The sequence below is a fragment of the Periplaneta americana genome, chromosome 7, assembly GCF_040183065.1.
Source record: "Periplaneta americana isolate PAMFEO1 chromosome 7, P.americana_PAMFEO1_priV1, whole genome shotgun sequence".
Lineage (NCBI taxonomy): Eukaryota > Metazoa > Arthropoda > Insecta > Blattodea > Blattidae > Periplaneta > Periplaneta americana.
The window spans coordinates 188,048,740-188,063,687 of NC_091123.1; the positions used below are offsets into that span (position 1 = coordinate 188,048,740).

Here is a 14,948-nt window from a genome sequence, read left to right on the forward strand (position 1 = left end):
CCTCCCAGAATATGTACAGTATCTGTAAGCATAATTATTACGCTGTGCAGGGTTATGAGTCATGAGTTCATGACATATTTTAAAATATTCCATTCTTCATATAGAGAGACTGAAACAAGCCACGTGTAAGCTAATTTCGGACTGTCAGCGACTGGCCACGATTCAAGCACTCCCAATGCTATTTGCCTCAGCCCCTCGACCCCTGTGTGTAGCACAATCGCTGCATTTCCTCTCCGGTGTGCATTATGACATGGACCGCATAAAAAGCCAGTCGTGTTGCTAACAGAAAGTAGGTCTCTCAAGTCCGGTTTCTGTACCACGTGTTTCCACAGAGTTACGTAATTTTCACGTTTGGAGAGCAAACAATAATTGTAAACAGCCTTGAGTTTAATCTACCCTCCTCTTACAGATACACGCATTATCTCAGTTTTAAGAGTGCTGGCAGAGAGGGTATCTGTTTCAGAGATAATCTGTTGTTCTTTCATATCGTTACTCGTGTTACATCGACATTGAAGCGAATTCTAAACAGCATTGTTCAAGTTAGCATCGACAGTTTTATTGCAGAAGAGGAACAGGTTGTGAAAATAGTTTTAACCATTACATTCGATTTCTTTTGTTTAATTAGCATTGTGTTTATTTAATGATAACTATTCCGTGTTGATAACAAGCGCTTGCAATTGTTTAAAATAAAATTTCTCTCGCCGCTTCTCGGCACGACAGTCGAATAACGTTTGCATGTGGGAATAATGTCTAATGTGGTTGCGAACTCACTTCTCACCGCCAGGTATAAACTATTAATTGTAGATACCATGTGGAGAATGTATAGTTTCAGTGTTCTTTGAAGACTTTCTATCATATAAAAACTAGTGGCTTGTGCAGCAAATGCTGCAAACTAAGTTCATTAGACATTCAAATAAAAATGTTTCAGATTTATTTTCAATGAAGAATACCAGACATTTTGAAAGTTACAGTATTTGCTTCCATAATAATGAAACATACTTCCTCTGAATGGTTTTTATGCCAAATACTTTTTCTTGAACCTATGTATCCTATGTATCTTGAGTTTCAACGCGAAAACGCAAGTAACAATGTCAGGGCGATCAGTGGGTTTTTCAAGTGGGAGTAAAGCAATAGCTATTTCAGGTCATTGTGGATTGTATAAAAGTCAGGTTCGCTATGCTTTCGAACAATAGCCATAGCATCTTGGTATAGCTGCTGCATGTAGAGCTTGAAGTGTAGAGGGTAAAATCATTTTATTCTGCTAAGAGATATTGCTGAAGTGATCGAGAGACTACAAAATTTTGTAGGCCTCTTATTTAAGCCAATACCGAAGAGAATGACGCATATAAATATCTACACCACACCGCCATTAAGTATATGAAAAAGACCGAACTCCACTTGATTAATAACTATAAAAATATTTTATTTTTAATAACAATATTATTATCTTACGTAAGTTTTGCAGTTTCATATATATATATATATATATATATAATAGCCGCCACTCAGTAAATTATAAAAATGAAGATCTAATTTAAGATATTCTCTACATCTACTTACATAACCCCAAAACGTTTCACTTTCATATGATCAGTATAGCATTAATATGTATAATTAATGAAAAATAGTCACATCATGGCATTAACTATAATGAAATTTCATTTCTAATGATAATAATGTAGTGAAACCACCTCAAGTTTTGTAGATTTTAATATCCAATACAGAGCTGTACTCAGAAAATTACACACCGCAGAATCAGACCTGTAAATTACTTTTAGTGACACTTGAAGTTTTTAATAACCAATTGAATTTGAACTCTAAATATGTCAGCAATCCTACAGGTCATGGCCTTCGTGTAATAGCTATTGTTTATTGTAGTGTGTGTTTTGTTTTATTCTGAAGTCACGCCGTGCTGAAATGCAATTAGTTCTCAAAACTGACGAAAGATGGATTTTGGAAAATAGGAAAATAATGTAGGAAAATTGATATTTCACTGAAAACTACTATTTTTTGAAAAATTTACGGTTCCAAGCTTCAAAATGGGGGGTCATTTATAAAAATCCGTTCAGCCGTTTTCCCGTCATTTCCATTACCAGTTAAAATTATATATATAGATGTCTATGTTTAGTTTTGACACTGATATTTTCACGTATTTCATGCTGATAGCTATGAAAGAATATTCTAACGAATTTTCTGATGATGCATTGCCGGTAATAGTCGTGCTCTGGCTAGGACAAAGAAATTCTCGAAAATGTAGCCTGCCTATTTTACAAAGAAATAGCAATACGTCGCAGTGAGACTTATTGCGAAGGACAGAACTATTTGGAGGTTAATATCACACATGATTGTGGAGTCTGGCTTTTTTTTTTATCCAAGAAGCCACTACTCCGCTATGTTTATTTTTACACATTGGTCCACCACTTTCTTTGTGCTCGCGGTGTAGGTTTTGGACCTGTCGCGGAAGTGTGTCTATGTTCATTGCGACAACGCGTGGCAGACGTTTCGGACATCTGTTCTATGGCTGGAGTGTTTCGACAGGGAGCTGTGGGGAATTTTACAAAATATAGTGTAGCTCGTTTTCGAGGTACTGTCAAGGAAGCCTGGATTCCAACTAATTTCCTCCTCCTAAGGAACAGCGTGAGAGCTGTCATGTGTTGCAACGAGTTTCTGCGGGTGTGTCAGAATTGTGCTGTGCGCTTAATCGTGATTACAATTTAATTTGTTTCTCTGCGGCGCGATCCGTGTTGTAATTGTCTTCGACAGAAGAAATTTAAAAATTCGACGCTTATGTAAGATGTTTGTTATGTGCAGTGACATATTTCTTGTTAATTCATAAATACATTATTAGAAGTGCACTTTTTTAAAATAGAAAATTCCAATTTTTAAGGGGAGAGGATGGTATGTTTTGGTGAAAAATTAATAAATTAAAAAAAAAATTCTTTAAAATACTTTGTGATATGTGTGGAATGTATATCATAACATTTTGTGGGTATTTGTGCCCTTGTCGGGTATTGAGTCGCCATTTTTAAATTTCCTGCGCTATGGATTTTTAAATCACACGTCCCCTTTTATCGGTTTCCAGTAACTTGAATCACTCACCCACTTTTATTGTTGTTTCCGGTAGATTAAATTTTCAAAAAAAAAAAAAAATTTTTTTTTCTTTAAAATTCTCTTAGATATATGTGGAATGCATTGCATAACATTTCGTGGGTATTTGAGCCCTTATCGGGTATTGAGTCGCCATTTTTAAATTTCCTGCGCTATGGATTTTTAAATCACACGTCCCCTTTTATCGGTTTCCAGTAACTTGAATCACTCACCCACTTTTATTGTTGTTTCCGGTAGATTAAATTTTCAAAAAAAAAAAATTTTTTTTTCTTTAAAATTCTCTTAGATATATGTGGAATGCATTGCATAACATTTCGTGGGTATTTGTGCCCTTATCGGGTATTGAGTCGCCATTTTTAAATTTCCTGCGCTATGGATTTTTAAATCACACGTCCCCTTTTATCGGTTTCCAGTAACTTGAATCACTCACCCACTTTTATTGTTGTTTCCGGTAAATTAAATAAAAAAAAATTTTTTTCTTTAAAATTCTCTTAGATATATATGGAATGCATTGCATAACATTTCGTGGGTATTTGAGCCCTTATCGGGTATTGAGTCGCCATTTTTAAATTTCCTGCGCTATGGATTTTTAAATCACACGTCCCCTTTTATCGGTTTCCAGTAACTTGAATCACTCACCCACTTTTATTGTTGTTTCCGGTAAATTAAATAAAAAAAATTGTTTTTCTTTAAAATTCTCTTAGATATATGTGGAATCCATTGCATAACATTTCGTAGGTATTTGTGCCCTTATCGGATGTTGAGACGCCATTTTTAAACTTCCTGCGCTATGGATTTTTAAATCACACGCCCCCTCTTATCAGTTTCCAGTAACTTCATATTTTTTTGCTACATTGCCAGACAAAAATGGATATAATTTCTGAACTATTAAAGATACATGCATGAAATTTATAACACACATTCTTTAGACTATTAGGAAACGTTTCTCTGTAACAGAATTTTTTTAATCGATTTCATTTTAGAAATGCGTCCGTTTGTTTGCAAGAAAGGAAATCAGAAAATTGTTATTAAATTTTAATTGTTTATTTTACAAACGTAGGGACTAATATCAAAATTATGTTACAGACAGTTTGTAGAACACACTTTTTCAAATATATTACAAAAAACCGTTTGAATCTATCTTTAAAAACGGTTTAGATATATCGGTTTTAGTAGAATCCTGCATTGGGTAATTTTTTTTTAATTTGGGCCCCCAAATATTTTTTTTCAAAATATTTATATTTGGTTGAGTTGCTACAGCTATGAGCTCTCTACATACAAAAGATTAATATTTTACAACAAATAGGAAAAAAGTTAAAAAAAATACCATCCTCTCCTCTTAAAAGCAAAATATCATACAGCAGAAATTAACTTTTGAGTTTTCTCTTTACGAAATAGCTTGGATTATAAAATTCTTTGGCCGGCGGAAAAAGGCACAAAAGTAAAAAAAGTGGATTTTTCTGTTGTACCTAATCACATAAGTCTAGTGTTTTTTTCCTAATTTTTGAAATAATAAAATTTCTTGTATTTTAAATTGAAAAGGGTCTTACTTTGATAAATAGATACTTTATTGCTTGGACATACGTACGTTATGCATAGCAACGTCAATATAAATAAAATCATACAAAATTATTTGCCAAGTTAAAATATTCGTTAATGCTATACAAACTGTGTTCATACAATTTTCTTTTAATTAACGATTTGAATGAACCATAATTTAAATTTTTAGTTGAATTTGGTAAGCTATTATAAAACTTCAGAGACATAAAATAAAAACTGTTTTGTGTAGTCTTGTATCTGCATAAATCAAGTCTTATATCGTTACAACTTCTCGTATGGTGTTCGTGAAAATGCAAGTTCAAAGGGAAATTATCTATATTCATTTTGGTATATAACAAACACTGCAATACATATAGCGATGGAAGAGTGAGAATTTTACAGGATTGAAATAACCAACATACATGAATTTCATTATTATAACTTAGTTATATTCAGTTAAGAATAAATTAAAAAGAAAGTCTCTCCTGAAAAATTATTTTTTTTTTTTTACTTATGTGCCTTCTCCCGCAGACCAAAGATAATAACAAATGTGGATAATTACTGGATACGTGTGGTTTCTAGGTTTAAAGAACTTCGTAAGAAACGTGTAGCATTGTTAACTTTACTTTTCATTGTAATTAACTTTCAACAATAAGGAATTCTGAAGTTTAAGCAATATGATAGTTCCAAAAAAATCTGTTACGCTTTCTTTTCTTTATTGCAGTAGTAAATTATGACTAAACAAACATTCCTCTGTAAGAGCTAACATTGCAGCCACGTTAAAATATAAGATGAGTCTACTGCCAATGAAGTTTTTGGCGACTGTTATTGCCACAGATCACGAACACTGTTAGTTGGACACTAGATCACATGTTGCACTAGACGAGTACTGTTCAAAGCGCGTGGCTGGATTCCAATGTAATGTATGCGCGTACGTATTCAGTCTGGGAAGAATATTGAAAGAATCAAGTTTAAAACTCGCGTTCAATTAATATTAAATATCAATCTTTCATGCATCGCTTGAATGCTTAAAGATGAAAGAAAAGTGAACCGTGAACGTTAATTCCTTCAATTAAAGCTCTGTCGTGACGAAATGCAACGTCTTGTTACCTTTAACAGTCTTTCTGTGAATTGAATGGAAAGTTTATTGCGTTAAATGTTTATCATGAATAAGATGCAGCTATTAATATCCCTTTGGTAATATAGGCCTATATGCCTAAATGGAGGAAGAAATTGTAGTTCCAATATTATTGTATGTTACTGAAGTGGTTTTTTTTTTCAGTTGACAAGGGATCTGATCAACTTTCATATAGTTCTCTATTAATAATCTATTGAGTATGTACAGGGACATCATTTTATTTTTACTAACATTTTTAATATTAACTTGTCTATAGCTCTGGATCAACGCCGTTTGCTACTCCCTTCCACGACTGGAGTTCGATGATACTGGCGCAATATACAAACAAATCGCTTTACTAGGTATAGGAGGGAAGAAAAGTAGTTCATCCATTTACGTAGACTAGGAAATATCGCGATTTTGAGTTTGATAATTTTCATTAGGTTTTTGTTTAATCAAAATACAGTACAGTATTAACAATGAGTGTTTTTACTCACGAACTGAGCTGTCCATGTGGACGTATTCATTATGCAGTGTATATTATACTGTCTACAGCACATTAGCGTACAATATAGAGAATTAAGTTAAATTGAAAAATAATCATAATATGGATATTTAAACACATTTTTTAAAATGGTGGCCGTTTATTTCGATACAGGCTTCAGTTCTAATGTGCATATTATCGCGCTATAGACTATTGTACCTAATTCCAATTACCAGTTTCGTCCTTCGTACCAGTAACCCATGTTGAAATAATTCTGTACCTACTCTATAAAAGAGTACCTTACGTACTGTAAATTCAATCTTCACTTCTGCCCGATCCGAAAAGATAAAATTACTCAGACATACTATCTACTGTCCGTCCAAGTGGTTATGTCGTAGGTAGGAAATCACGTGACAGTTAATTACTTAACGAGGCCCTTTTATTTAAGTTAGTTTAAACAGTTGTATAATATTACGTAGACGTCCAATTCCTAACAGAAATTAATGTTCTCAGAAAAGAGCTAAGACAGCCCAGCCACTAGCTGGCGAATAAAAGCTGGTGGGGGAAACCGGGATACGACGTAGGCAAATGGACGACAGTACCTGTGCGAAAATGATTCAATATAGAAAGCTCTTTCGTCACTGGAAAACACGAACATATTTTGGAACGTACTGTTCACTATGACCGTAAGGCTACTATGACTGTATATGCGGTCTTGGATCTGTGTGGAGGACGGTTGAACTTCATTAGTAGAAGGGGTGGGAGTGAAGTACATTCAAAAACTCAGGTACAATAAAAATTGAAGTAAAAATAAAATGATGTCCCTGTATATTGGTGTATATTTGAAGTTTTAACGATGTTTGCAACTGCATTGATGAAATGACGGAATCATTATAGAATCAGAAATTAGCTATTTTGAACAGTGATTTGTTTTCACGTTCCTTCTTCCGTAGAGAAGATGTACGGATAACTCAGTCGATAGAGTAACGGTTGCAGGTACTGTGTGTACTGGAAGATCCTATGTTCGATCTTGGATGGTGGCTGGATTTTTCTCGTTGCCGGGGTCCACTCAGCCTCCTGTCAAATTGAGTACGGGGCCTTCCCCGGGGATAAAAGTCGCTCGGAGCTTGGTGCCGACCCCGTCCTGACTGTCTATCTGTCCGAGCTCTGTCCTTCCACCTGCCCCTTATTGGTCAGTATTTTTTACGTTTCGTGGATATCTTGTACATTATTTTTATTAGGAGTGATGTTTTATAATATGTTGCTCATAAAATTTATCTTCACTCCTATTTTCATTAAAAAGTGTTTCTAAAACGCAAGCTGAACGATACTTCACGTATGACAATTTATTGAACGGATCTACGTTCGGTTAAAATCAATTAATATTTCTGGATAACAAGTAAATATTGAAATAGCTCTAATAAAATTCGACAAACACTATTTACTCAGATTGGCATTCGAAGTCATACACCTACACACAGTATTTTAAAAATAAAAGAAATACATAGTTAAAATAGTATCTTGAATTCCGTTACAGTGCTAGCGCGCTGGCCTTCCATCCAGGTGGCTTGAGTTCAATCCCCGGTTAGGTCTGGCTAGAATTTTTGGTGGATAAAACAGACGTTGCAGAGGGGTTCTCGTGGTGTACTGCCGTTTATTTCTTTCATTTTACCAACAATCCACTTTCAAGCGCTAGAGGTTAGTGTAATCGAGCACACGCTAAGAGTTCACCGATAATAATTGAATGTAAGAGTTGAGACACAGGATCCAAACATCGCCTACCTTATTGCATAATCCAGTAACGCTTTGCTTCAAATAAATTCAAGTTAACAGCTTTTCCTTATTTCTCAGTGATAAATTAGTTGTAATTATATTTAATAAATTATAATATAATACATTATAAAATTATGTATCAAATTCGTTTAATATTTGTATACAAAATAAGTATAGGCATATGGTATTACTTCTCATAGGAGTTTTGTTTTTTTTTCCATTTTCAGCGCTATCAAATCATTACGTATTATTTTAATTGTTGATGGGGTCAACGTCTCAACTCTCATTATAAAGGAACTCTAGAGTCTAGACATTACAGTTAATGACGGATTTATTATTTTATGGATCCAATTTACTTTATTTGAGTACATAATGTACCTAGATGTATTAATTATATGTGTTATATTTCCGCTGTGTCGACTGCTAGCTGGTGTGATGTCAGCGCCAACTCTAGGGAGAAAGCAGAATCTCACGCTCAAGCTAATTTGAAGGTCATTGAAATCAGTCCTGCTACATCAAAGGTACCGACGCGAAGTGTCCATACTAATTGTAATTCCCTATACGCTGGTCACCCGTGCCATCATTCGGACATTAGACGATCATCACATACAGGGCGTACAACGAGCCTAAACGGTCGAAGTGCTAGGATTTAGCCCTCAATCAATCGATTAATCAATCAATTAATCCTGAACTATCAAAGGCTAATATATAGCCTATATGTAGAAGATGAAAATGATGGCGATTTTAATGCCACATTGCTTATGAATTCAGAACTGTTTCAATTTGAACGCACCATCGCTACGGAAAATTGCGACCTTACATTTCGACGGCTTACTGGAAAAAGTTGGTAAGTACAGTTATACGAAAGCATTGAGACTTGCCAAGTTCTGTTTTTCCTGTAAGCAGCCCATGATGTATGTCACGGTACACTACAAGGAGCAGTGTGTAATACTGATCTACAATGACCGACCTTGAGTGTGAACTAGTTGCCGACGTACGCTGCCGCTTCGATTCTCTGACTTTCGTATTCCTGAACCTGTAGATCAGTGACTAAGCTTACTCATGCATGTTCCGCTATTTGTTTGTTTGTTTACTAGCTAGTTTTTTGTTTCTATATTTAGGCTATATCTGTATTTATTTATTCATATATTTAATTTTGCATTCATCTATTCAATTATATAATATGTATATATTTATTATTTACAAGCCTGTACATTATATTTATTTATTTATTTATTTATTCAATTATTGATTTATAATATTTACATAGGCTACTGGCAATATGTTTTATTCATCCAAATATTTATTTTTATATAGGTACGGTATGCTACTTATTTATAATTGTTATCAAACTGTTCGTGATATGTCTTGTAAGAATTTAACGCTTAAGTGGCATTGCATTTATTATGATGTCACATTCCTTATCTAAACAATATTCTTAAAGAAATTAAAATAATTTAAATCCTGGTATTTTTATATGTAATCGACATCAAAATTTAAATAGCAATTTTTGTTTGATTGAATTTTTTGCCTTATTATTTTTTTGCTTCTGTAATGGCTTCGAAAATGTTCAGTAACCCAAAAGATATGCTATAATTATGTTGATTTTAAACGATTCCGCAACAAGAATTAAAAATGTATTAATGTGTAGTTCGTACATCTTCCGGCAAAAAGTAATTAAAAAGGATAGAAAGAAGCGACACTTTAATTTACCTTGCCCATCACTATGTGGAGTGAGTTTGTTTAGGAGGCACCCGTTTCCAGTCTTACAAAAGAGATTTTTGCATTATTTCCTGTTCACTGAACTGTAGAGTCCGTGGTGTTCGAACGACATTTATTTGGTCTATAATTAGAATGCGTGGGTCAATATACTCGCTGTGGTAGCCATAATTTTTTTTGTCTTGTATCTGAACTGAAATAATATCATATTTTAAGACAATGTATAACAAAGAAGTTCTATTTTTTTATTTACTTGTTCATAAATAAACATTAAAAATGTCAACAGGAATAGAGGACTACTACCGGTAGTAATATTAGTACTACTACTACTACTACTACTAATTACTGTTAACATTACTACAATATTGTGCTAGCATTACTAAAGTAACTTATATTACTACTATAGCTATGACAGTACTCTGCTCACAACTATTACTGTTTCATTTATTTTTTGTATTCCATAGATCTTACATCAGCTTTAAGATGTGGAATAAGTCAAGAGATGCATTTTTTTTTTTGGCGAGATGAGCTGAGACTTACTTCTAGTACTGCCACTAACAGTGCTATTACACATGACTAATACTGCTACTAATAGTACTAGTAGGTACTACTGTTTTATTATGTATTACTAATATTACTACTAATTACTATCGATACTGCTAATACCACTTTCGACATCTTCCCTAGCTTTAAGAAGAATATAAGATAATTCCATGAATCCTCTAACTCAACTCACTAAAATACGATCTCGCTGTTACAAATCCCGTCTAAGCTACATAATTACTCATTTGGTACAGCGTCGTTAAATTACCGGTTAATAAAAAATCAAATTATATTCATGAATATAATACTGCACTCAATCGTGAAATGCAGTTATGGTTTATGACGTTCCCTTGGAAAAGATCTACGTCAAGATTCGCAACAACTTACAAGCTAACATTCTCATGGGGGCAGATAAAAAAAGTTACGTAGAACCAAGGGCCCGGGTTCGATCCCCGACTCCGGAGCGAATTTTCTCCTCAAATATTAATTATTAATCTGTTGAATTGGTTACCAAGAACATTTTTCTAGCAGAATAAGGAAACTGATGGAGTGATTAGTAAGAGTTTTTCTTTAGTAGAATAAGAGAACCCATCTGTTGGATTAGTTACAAATAGCTTTTCTCTAACAGAATGTGCCTTGATCCAATAGTCCTTTACACTCGACAAAATATAGACAATTACTCATTAGTAGCCAATATACATGATCATGAAATTAGAAATAGTGAACAAATTAATATCCCATACTGTAGATTACATAAAACTAGTACAAATTTTTCTGTCATGGGAATGAAATTATATAATAAGCTTCCCAGTCAATATTATAAGTTACCAACCAATAGTTTCAAAGCTAGATTTTATAATTGGCTTTTTATTAATCCTTTCTACTCTGTAGATGAGTTTCTTAACATAAATTCATACGAAATTATTTTTTAATAAATAAAGCTATTTACATTTAGTTACAATTATTACATTAAGAGTGAAGTGTTTTCATTAATTTTAGAGTTTCAAAATGTTTTGTGTTTTCATTCTAATTAAACTTTACTAACACTGAAGAAGACGTGACATCACGTCGAAACGGGCCGTCTGTCGAAGGTATATACCTTTTTAAAAATTTTAACACTTTTTAACGTATGACTAAGTAATTTTATGGTTTTAACAAACAAAGTGTTAACGTGAACTTTAATCAATAAACTTTACTGTTTTCAATTATATGTGTATTTTCAAATGTATGTTTTTTTCCTCTCTTCTGTATTGTGACGAAGCCTATCACTGTATGTTTAATGGCTTAATAAATTGAATTGAATTGAATTGAATTGAATATAGAGCCGTTACATTGTAGCATCGAATCGTTGAATATTTCACCGTCTATGACAAGGACCAAACACCAAAACATATCGCACTATGTCGTGAAAATCTTAAATCTGCAGTGTAAGTGTTCTGAATCCAATCCATTTGCTAAGTATTGGTTTCGTAACTCTTCTAAGGATAGAGGGTTTATTTGGTGATAATTTCAAGTATCATAAAAGTAATAAATTCAATATCTGTTTCATAAAAATAGGAAGTTCGGTATTCACTGATACCATTCAGCCAATGTAGTTAGTTTATATCAATAAAGTATGTGCATAGCTTTGCGTAATACGATTCCCCACGATCGGACAGACACGTCAGCGTTATCGCGCTGTATGTTATTATGCGTATTGGCAAATCATTTACTTATCTTTAACTTACTTCGTATAAATAACAGATGAAGATAGGTAGTGGAAGTTAGCATATTTTGCCATTCTGTGCTTCTGTTAGTTGTGTTAAAATCTGTGTCCAGTTTGAGAGCAATTGAGTTTCAGAATTGTATTTACTTTGCATTCATCATATTCCAACGTGTTGTTTTTTTCTTACAGTGTTTGACATTGCTTATACTTTGTGAAGGAGTGTAGTCAACGTGTTCTTTGTGGTATTGTACAAAATTATACAACTAAATTATTGCTAATTGTTAAGGTTGAATACATTTATTTAATCTGTTTCAATAAAATATTATACCACGGAATAAAGAAGTCTGAAAATAACGTAGGGGTACCTCGTCCTGTTGGCTTCTGTCCGTTGAGAGATGAGCCATAGCCGTGAGAAGTTCACATGATTGTGAGGGCAGATCGATAAAACTGGGGGTGCTTTATGTAGGTCAATTTATTTAAGGGAGGTGTAGAAGAAGGAGGATGCAAAAGGTCAAGTAAATATTGTTTTAGAAAGCGATACAGCAATTGGCTCAAATTGTACTTGACATCTCAAAAACACTAAGTTTGCTTTAGAAATTTGTTATTTTGTTTGTAGGCCTACGTGGAGCTTCAGGATAGTCCAGTTCACTATCCCCATATCACCCTCATGTGCAGGCTACATCTTCAGTTAGGGCGTTTTCTACACTTCCTAATTCAAATGGAATTGGTTCGACGAGCGAAAATCATTTCAAATACGTGTTAAGAAATCTTATTTTAAATGTTGTAATATCGAATAGGATGGGAATAGGTACTGGGTGGCTAGTTTCCTGTACTCACTTGTCTTTGCAAGCCAACGAACGATTTGTTGGCATCTGTCATGAAATACATTTGAAGAAGCATTTAACCAGTCGCGGCTCGTGGTTTTAAAGTTGAGGAAGACTCCAGCAATTAAAGCATCGTAAAATAACCAAAACTAAAAAAAAGGCCAAATATTGAGAAACATTGTTCTAGGTGATTACGTTGCCTTCTCACTGGCGATGATTGCCGGTTCATTGAAACATCGTTAAGGACGCATAATGGTAAACAACGCGCACATCGGTAATTTTCCATTGTAGACTGTTATCCTGTCAGCACGACGCAACGAAGAGCGCATAGATTTTACATTGCATCAAAAGTCGTGTTCGTAAGTCCTAATCCTGCCTAAGACGTGATGACGTCTGTCCGTTGTCAAAGTAATGTCAGTTATTGTGTCGATAGGTTCGGGTGTATTGGCCCATTGCTTATCTGTCTAGTTCTCTAGTTAATCTCGTAGGTAAGATTAAATTGTCCGAAATGTAGAAGGACATAAAGAATCTCGATAGGGTGTGAGGAGTGAAAAAAAATATAGGGGAGAGTCGGGTAGTATCGGACATCGGGTAATATCGGGCAGTGAGTTTCTTTCATCTACCACACGATGATAGTATCTGATTGACATGGTTAAGTTTCTGTGATGTCGCATAGAGAAACGTAACCATCCCATTCAGGTACTACCATATGGTGGTAGATGAAAGAAACTCACTGTCCGATATTACCCGATTCCGATACTACCCGTCTCCCCCTATACAGGATGAACCTAAGTAATGTTACTAATTTCAGGAGATTAATCTTTGAGATATTTCAAACAAAAAAAAAGTTTAATACAATTTTCCTCGTTTTTTCTTCATTTTGAGATAAAAATTGTTTTATATAAAATATTTCATAGCGTGTTTGGAAAAGCCATTGATTTAATTTCTTATATGCTCAGTCAATTTAAGATATCAGTGTATTATGATAATAAATGATTGATAATTTTAGTTTTTAGTTGATCCGAACAAATGTTAACTTTGGTTCTGAAAAGGAATTTTAAAATGTTACATTTGTTCGGATCAAATTTCTGTACGTTTGAAGGACAACATTAAAATTCTTTCAATCACTTATTACCATAATACTCTGATCTCTTAAATTGACTGAGCATATTCGGAATTAAATCAATAGTTTTCCCAAAACAGGCTATCAAATGTTTCATATATTAAACAATTTTATCTCGGAAAGGTAGCATAAACGAGCAAACTCTTTTGATTGAAATATCTCAAAGAATAGGCTAACTCCCTAAATTAATGATATTACTTACAGTAAATAATTATTATAAAGAACATATCAGTCACCCGGTGTGGTTTAGCGGATATCGTACTTGCCGTTCGATCCGAGGTTCTCGTTTTCAGACTCATGAGAGGGCAATAAAATCCTTAGTACGGCTTCCTTCGGGAGAGAAGCAACGCTGGGCGACCAATGTCGTAGATTTACGGCATGTGAAAGAACCCTGTCTCTGATAGAGTGTTCCAGGCAAAACTTTGTCGACTGTTTCTTGTCCACGTTGAAATTCCGACGCCGAATAACCTCTGCAGCTGAAAGCGTCGTTAAATGAAATACTTTTTCGTATCACTGTTGTTATTACTCTTCACTTAGAGTTAATTATGTTATATGTATGTGTGTGTAGATTTAAACATACAGTTACATGCCTATCAACAACAAAACTGTTGCCATAGTAACCTTAATCATAGTGCTTCTGTACACATCAAATTAAATATTAGATTAAAAATACTTTGTGCGAGATCGTGCGTATTTGCTTGGTTTCCGCACAAAACCAATCCGCGGAAAGTCTAAAATTCCACATTCAGTATTCCGGGGATTCCCAACCTAACACACATAACAATTTCCCTCTTCTTACCGCTTAAGTGACATATTGATTTTACTGCTTTAGGCTTTTAACATATTATTTTTAGAGACGATAATTATCAATTGGAAACTTACCACTGCAATTTCATCTAAATTGCACTGTTGATTATTGTTTTTAAATATTTGCAAAAATTAAGTAAACTCTACAACTCCACTAAAGTTACTGCATTCGTGATGCAAGTAACATTAAGGAAGCCGTGAAAAGA

At 34.1% G+C, this 14,948-nt stretch overlaps 1 protein-coding gene across 3 annotated transcripts in view; it reads left to right on the plus strand.

The window, feature by feature from the left end:
• The first annotated feature begins 419 nt into the window (after positions 1 to 419).
• The window catches only part of LOC138702635 (alanine aminotransferase 2), a 62,487-nt gene continuing 47,958 nt past the window's right edge, over positions 420 to 14,948 (plus strand). Inside the window, exon 1 of one of the 3 annotated variants that reach the window (XM_069829959.1) lies at positions 420 to 575. Coding sequence is in view for 1 of the 3 variants with exons in the window: in XM_069829958.1 (XP_069686059.1) it covers positions 747 to 784 (38 nt within the window). In the remaining 2 variants the exon portion in view is untranslated. Of the gene's footprint in view, positions 576 to 646; positions 785 to 14,948 lie in introns of those variants that run through there. The other 2 variants (XM_069829957.1, XM_069829958.1) reach the window with 2 other exon arrangements.